At 39.2% G+C, this 7,824-nt stretch overlaps 1 protein-coding gene across 1 annotated transcript in view; it reads right to left on the reverse strand.

Moving 5' to 3' along the window:
* Window positions 1-4,329: 4,329 nt before the first annotated feature.
* Window positions 4,330-7,824, reverse strand: part of Kpna1 (karyopherin subunit alpha 1) — an 84,254-nt gene continuing 80,759 nt past the window's right edge. The window contains 2 exon segments of the mRNA XM_050122371.1: window positions 4,330-6,622; window positions 6,899-7,077. Of these exon segments, the coding sequence (XP_049978328.1) occupies window positions 6,435-6,622; window positions 6,899-7,077 (367 nt within the window). The 3' untranslated portion in view covers window positions 4,330-6,434.

The following is a 7,824-nucleotide window of genomic DNA, read 5'->3' on the forward strand; positions in this document are numbered from 1 at the left end:
AAAAAAAAAAAACCTGGCCAGCACATCTCAAAAGGAAAGTGAAGTGTCAGACTTTTTGTTCACTTGTTACATAAGCCTGGAGAAATAAAAACATCCTCCTGCAATACAGAGTACACGAAAACATAAGATCTCAACAGCCTGGACACTTGCTTCCACATCAGTTACAGATCTTTCAAAATAATTTAACTTCATTTTATGTGCGTTGGTGTGAAGGTGTCAGACTCCCCTGGAACTGGGAGTTACAGAATTGTGAGCAGCCATGTGGATACTGGGAATTGAACCCAGGTTCTCTGTGAGCAGTCAGTGCTCTTAACCACTGAGTCAATTCTCGTCGAAAACACAACTTTACTAATGTCTGCTGAATCAAACACACCGGTGTATGTTAGTCTGTAAAATATGCCACGCAGCTTTTCGTTCTCCTCTGATGTCACAGACATCTGCTTTGATGATGTTTCTTTTTGTAAACTTCAGGTCCTTTAATGTGTCCTCAAATAAGATACTTTATGTTGAGACAATTGTTTTTAATAGTTATCAGTTCTGATTTCAGCGAACTATGTGAAAGAATTTCTATGAATTTTCTTTTGTAATCAAGCATCCATTACTATCCCAGATGTATATTCCTCATTCACTACTTATGAAAAATTTACTATGTGCAAAGCATTCATCCATGGCCTGGCAGAGTGCGTTTAAATACAAAGAATCAATAGTCATTCCCAATCAAGTGTAGGAACACTCTTGAGAAAGGGCACACAATGGCGAAAAATGTCATAAGGTAGGAAATACCCAACCGGTGAAACAAAAGGAGATGTCTACAGGAAAATATACTTTTTACAAGTAGTAGTTTAACTTTATACCCATGGTGCTGACTATAAGAGCAATTGTTCTGCATCCCGAAACTTTTCCCTGTCAGTATCTTCTATATTTTCACTGGAGAAAAAAAAAGATATTTCTGAATTTAGTCATTATGTCACTAAACTCACAATCAACCATATGAATTTTTTTCTTTTTTGGTTTTTTCGAGACAGGGTTTCTCTGTGGCTTTGGAGTCTGTCCTGGAACTAGCTCTGTAGACCAGGCTGGTCTGCCTCCTGAGTGCTGGGATTAAAGGCGTGCGCCACCATCGCCCGGCATTTTTTTTTAAATATTTATTTATTATGTATACAACTTTCTGCCTCCATTTATAGCCACACGCCAGAGGAGGGTGCCAGATCTCTTTACAGATGGTTGTGAGCCACCATGTGGTTGCTGGGAATTGAACTCAGGACCTTTGGAAGAGCAGGCAGTGCTCTTAACCACTGAGCCATCTNTGGTTGTGAGCCACCATGTGGTTGCTGGGAATTGAACTCAGGACCTTTGGAAGAGCAGGCAGTGCTCTTAACCACTGAGCCATCTCTCCAGCCCAACCATATGAATTTCATTTAAACCTTTGTTATACTTGTCTGACTATATATAATTTCAGTAGTACAGGTGAGAGATACTTGGGGACAAGGGGGGTCAATTCATCTATCTGAAGATGCAAATTAATAGCAATTGATATATGAGCAGGAACCATTTAAAAGTATTGCTGATGAGGACACGAAGGGAGGATGCTCCAATACAAAAGGCTTGCCCAGCCACAGCCACTAAAAGCCAGCAGAGGCTTCCTGGGCACAGAAATGCTGCATGGGCATGAGAACACACTGGGAAAGCTCTCCTCTGGACAGCACCATCTAAGAATGATGACAATGGAGCAAAGTAACCCATCAAACCTTGATCTTGCCATACATTATTATCCATCCGAAACCTGATACACAACAAACACTAAACAAACATGACTTGCTTTTATTTGACCTAAAGGAAAATAGACATTTCTGATTACTCTTAGTTGAAAACATTCTATACTAATAATCCTTCTTACCTCAAGCCTTCAGATAATCTCTTATCCAACAGTAATTTGAAACTTTAGATAGTTTTAAGGTTTTTTTTTTTTTTGCTTTGTTTTGTTTCTTGTTTGCCAACACAAGGTGTCTCTGTGTAGCCTTGGCAGTCCTGGAGCTTGCTAGGTAGACCAGATTGGCCTTGAACTCAGAGACCCACCTGCTTCCATCTCCCAAATCTTGGGATTAAAGATGTGCGCCACCACTGACCAGCCAAGGTTTGGGTTTATCTGTGTTGAGTGCTTACTCACAAGTATGCATATACACCGTGGTGTCCCTGGTACCAGAAGAAGCCAGAAGGTGATTCTGGAATCCCAGGAACTGAAGCTACCAGCAACTGTGACCACTTGATATAGGTGCTGGATCCAGACTCCTGTCCTCTTTAAGAGCAATACTTCTTATAACTGTAAGATGATCTCTCTTTTTCATTGTTTGCTTTTCGAAACAGGGTTTCTCAGTAGCTGTGGAACCAGTCCTGGAACTCACTCTGTAGACCAGGCTGGCCTAGAACTCAGAGATTCACCCGCCTCTTCCTCCCTAAATGATGAGATTAAAGGTGTGCACCACCACTGCCCAGTTATAACTGAAGATCTCATAACAGAAGAATCATCTCTCCAGCTCATCTCTAGCAATTTGATATTTTAAAAATGTTAAATATCAGCCAGGTAGAAGCAGATGGATCTCTGAGTTCAAGGCCAGCCTGGTCTACAAAGTGAGTTTCAGGACAGATAGGACCGTTGCACAAAGAAATCCTGCCTTGAAGGAAAAAAAAAATTAAAATAAATAAATGAATAAAAAGTTAAGTATCTATTTTATTAAACATTATCCTAATGTCTTAGTACTCATTCTTATAACTTTCCTAACAATAAAGAATATTATAGAGTATCATTTACATTATAGCCAACATAGAACACTTAGTCACACCTAATCCCAAATTACTTTTAAATATTTTTGGATGATGGGAAAAGGTAAGTCAAAGTATTTCCCAACTATGCAGATACTTAATCTGTTTGCTTCAAACAAAGGGAAACGGCTCTACTGATATGAGATTTCAAATGAAACTGCAAATAAGCAAATTTTGGAATGTAGGAGGCAGCACACAGGTGTGTATCCTGAAAGGAAACAATACCCCTCTCAAAGAGCAACTCCTTTTTTTTACTGTACATTACTGAGCAGAATTTCCAACTAAGTCAAAAGCTTTAGCCTCTAAATATACCTAAAATGGTTTGCTTATTGGTGTGACAATTTTCACAAAATTAATCAGAGATAAAATAAATCTTAAAGAAACCCAAGGCAAACCTGTTTTACAATGCGGCCCCACATCTGGGGTCAGACAGCTGAAATGTTTATTTCGCACTACAGAAATCAAAGTTGCCGGTAGGTAGTCATGTACAACAGAGAGTTTGGTTGACAAATTATACTTACATATGTTTTCTTAGGCATAATCAGCAGCAACTGGAATAATTCAGATTTATTTATGGGACAGTAAGGCTGAAAAATACCCAGAGTCCACTAGCTTTGTCTGGTACACGGAAGAACCACCCTAGCGCAACAGTTTCCAGGAGGGACGACTGATGAGGGCATCAGGAAAGTGGCTTTGACTGGTGAGAACCAAGTGTTCCACAGACAACTGTGTCTCCGAAATCCTTTTCTTTATATTCGGAATCTGTACTTTCTGGGTTATTTCTCCACCCAATCATATTTACCTGTTGGTCCTTCAGGTACCCAATACCTTTACATCTCAAATTCTCTGAATGCCATTGTTTGAAGACCAAAGTTCTCAGTATAGAAGTCTGAGGGAAGACAGGGAAAGGTAAAGAGAACAAAGCCACTTTGCCCGATCGCTGTCTAAACCCTAGAGCTTGTTGTGCTGTAGATACTAACATGCTTCTGTAGTGACACCTTTCTGATAAGAATATCAAAAGATTAAACTACATCAACAGACTCTGCCAGATGAACTGAAAATAGGATTTGTACCCTAACATTCCACTTGTATTAAAACATCAGTCTGCTGCTTAAGGACTTGTTTCCAGAACATCCGAATTTGCTGGGTTAACTTTAGCCAACTCCAATCTTTACATTTAATCATTTTACTATAAAAACAAAGTTCAAGATATTTAAGGTTCATGAACTTCTTGGGTCAAGCTGAAGATAAATCTTCTGTTTTAGATAAAACAGATTGCACTGGCTACTGGACCTGACGTCACTGGGTAACCCTAAAATTGCCTCAAAAGTTCCAGCTGTATGCCCTTGGTAAGGTAGGGTGACAACTCTGTGTGCTTTGTATCTCTTTTCATCCAAACTCGCAAAGATTTTAACTATCCAATAAAGGTACATAATTTAAAACATTCTACAGAAATAACATTACCAGTAATTTACAATAAAAAAAAATCAGCCACGAAAAAGCCAAAGCTAAAAACAAGATTTTTACTATGAATCAGTGCTTCTATTAACCTTCTGAAAGAAGTGATATTTTAATGTGATGTAAAGGCAACATTGAAAGTTCATCTTTAAATTAACCACCTAATTTATCCCTAAAATTACAAAGAATCAGTCTTGTACAGGTCAAGTTCAGTAAACTAACATGTTCTCTCAGCACAAAGCAGCACTAGAAAACAACAGGACAGATGGGAGCTGACTAGTTTTGTAGTGCCTGCTCCATCAGTGACAGACATCAGAAGATATCCATCCCAGAGCACAGACACATTTAAAGACTAGGGCAAGAATGCATCACACTCTTAGCTGATAAATGTCCTTTGACTCTGGAACTTCCTAGTTTGAATGAAATGAATTTATCAAAGTAAATAGGGTCATGTAAATTGGCTGCTTAAATAACATCATGATGAGGTATGGAAGTTCTAAATATCCCTTACATTCAGCAGGATTCACCAGAGATGTGCAACAGCTTGTCAGGGGCAACTCCCAGATAGCTTCTATACTTTGGGGTTACAATGAGTTCTAGAAGAGTAGTCTAAAAAGATTTAGAAGGGTATGCTCTGAAACAGACGTGAGCATCTTTTCCTTCAGAATTCATTTTGAACAGAACATCATCAAGGAAAGCTCTTCTCTGATAGTGTGTCCCAACATTGAGCCAAAATGGCCAACTAGCACCGAGAAGTCGCATTGAACTCGTTTGCAGTTCTCTTGGCAATTAAGCTTTCTTTGTTTTTTTCCCCTTCTAGTCCAAGCACAAATGTGGATCAGTGAACACAGTACTGGAAGCGCCATTTGCAGGTACATTACAGTCATCATTAAATAAGCAGGAGGTGGGCACTGTTTTTACTTGGGGAGGTAGGGTAATTATAGTAGGAGATGAAATAAAACCAGGGAACGCTGAGGTTTTTAGAAAAAGATCACTGCCCTTTTAGTCTAGAGGTCATATTGAGGAGACTGCTACGCTTCTAAAGATAAGGTTGCTGCATTGCAGGATCATGTATGCAGCATGAATGCATTAGAATCGAGCTGCACTTGACCAAGGAAAAAAAGTCCCTAAGTAACATTTATATCTGTGTTATCTGCCAGTCACATAGAGGAAAAGCACCTAGGGTGAACTCCAATTACCAGGACCTTGATCAGGACCACAAAGCCTGAGTATCTTTTTTAATGCAGAAACACAGCCTCTCGTCACACTGGTTTAGAAAAAGTGATGGGTTCTGTGTTCTTCTGACTCCTTAATCGAATTTTAGAACATGGTTTTGCTAAGGACTTTTATCTTCATACCGGTGTTAAAACTCAACTACTTCCAAATCCTAAGAGACATAAAACCAAAGAGAAGCCATACACATTAATCTGTGCTCCTCTCCTTTCTGCTTTAAGGGAATCTGCCAAGTCAGTATCACATTTAAAAGTCAGAGTGTTAATTCTTCAGCATTCCTGACAACTAGAAGCACATTCACTGAAGGCTGAAGGTGAGGGAGGGATGGTTTAACTTTAATATCTGAAGAATGACTCCATTAGAGGAAAGAAAACCATCCCATCTCAATAAGGATTAATGCAAATTTGGCTAGAAAAAGCCACCAGGTACTCCAAGGGTGGGTTCACTGAGGAAGAACTCGAGAAGAGTACTCTGATGTATACACAAGTCTAAGTATCTCCCTTGTCCAAGCAGTTGTGTAAAATTCAAGATAAAGGTTTTAGTTTTATCTTTTAATGTCATTTTCCCCACTTTACGGAATGAGGGAAGAGTCCTCTTTTTTCCCCCACAAAAAAGGGAGCCACAAATATATGTGTATATATTCCCATGACTCTAATATAAGTGCGGATCTCCAAAGCTTAGGGATTTTTCCATAAGAGAGTGGGCCGTTCTGGTTACCCTTGTAATAAAAGGGTATTCCACCACAGAGAGCCAGAGGTTTTCCAGATGTGTGTAAGAGAGCAGGTGCGCAAGGCAAGCAAATGAGCGCAAACAGTATTATGGAAAACATTTGAGAAATTAGCTCCATGAGGACTGTGGGCTCCACAAGAGGACTTGACTGGGTAGCCTGGTCTGACACAGGAACAAGAAAGCAGAGGATTGCTTCAAAGCTGGAAACCTTCCATAGGAGCCTCACACTGCTGGAAGATGTACTGCTGCTGGCTAAGGTCAACCTGGGGAGTGATGCTGCTGTCCTCATCTTCGGTCCCAAAGTAATGCTCAATAAGATCAAAGGCCTTTTGATAGATCTCCTGGTTTTCATGACTCTGCAAGAACTCTATTTTATCCAGACCTAAAATGAAGAATAAAAAATTGTTCTTGAAAATCCCAGTAACTACATTTTCAAATCTACTTTGATGTAAACATTCTCACATTATCTTGTATTGCACAGCTGTACAGAAGTGATTACTACTATTACATCTGAATGTTAATATTATAAATTAACATCTTAGTAACAATTTCTCTAACAGTCACTTTATCACCCAGTACCTACTATAGTTACGTCTTTTGATGACTATGTCTATTTCCTAAATCTTAGCCAGAAGCTGCTCCAGTCAAAGCATCTTACCATATGCTTCTTCAATCAAAGCACAGTAAGGGTTAATGCCTGAGCCATTTCTTTTGGCTTCTTGTTCTCCAAGCCTCAGGATGTTTTCCAAGCCATTGAGGGCAACCTGTACAATCTTTGAGTCCATGACAGTGAGGAGATCACAGAGTGGCTTGATACAACCAAGTTCTACTAGGTACCTGAATCAATAAAAAAAGCACAATTTAGTAATAAAAAATAATTCTGTTAGACTTTCATCAAACTGTGAAGCATCATCTTCATGCTTATAGAAATAAAAATAAACTGTCAACTATAGTACTTTAGGGCGGAAAGAATTTATTTGGCTTACACATCCCGATTATAGCCCATTACTGAGGGAGACTACTTTAGGATGCTTCTGCACACTATAAATATGTATTGTTTGTTTCCACTGGTTAACATTAAAAGCTGTTTGACCAATGCATAGTGAGGCAGGACAGGGTTAGGAAGAACAATCAAACTGAGGACTCAGGTGGGGAGGAAGGAATAGAGAGAGAGACACAAGCCCGCCCAAGAAACAACGTGCCAGCAGACCAGTAAAAGTCATAGCCACACGACAATACATAGATTAACATGCATTAACACATATTAATAATTAATTAAAATGGGTTAAATTAAATATAAGAGCTAGTTAGTAATAGGCCTGAACTACAGGCCAAAAAGTTTGAAATTAATAAAATTTTTGTGTGATTAGGACATGAAAGTGCTGACTCTGTTTGAAGGAGACCTCAAGCAGGGCCACAGACCACTTACAGCTGGCTTTTACCCTACCTCCCAGGACCACAGTAGGCTGGACCCTCCCCCATCAATCTTAAATTAATCAAGAAAATGCTCCACAGGTTTGCCTATAGACCAAGGCAATGGAAGCATTATTTCAACTATCTTTTTTTTTTTTTTTTTTGGTTTTT

Source organism: Alexandromys fortis, unplaced genomic scaffold, assembly GCF_014885135.2.
Source record: "Alexandromys fortis isolate MF-2015 unplaced genomic scaffold, M_Fortis_MF-2015_v1.1 scaffold_187, whole genome shotgun sequence".
Classification (NCBI taxonomy): domain Eukaryota; kingdom Metazoa; phylum Chordata; class Mammalia; order Rodentia; family Cricetidae; genus Alexandromys; species Alexandromys fortis.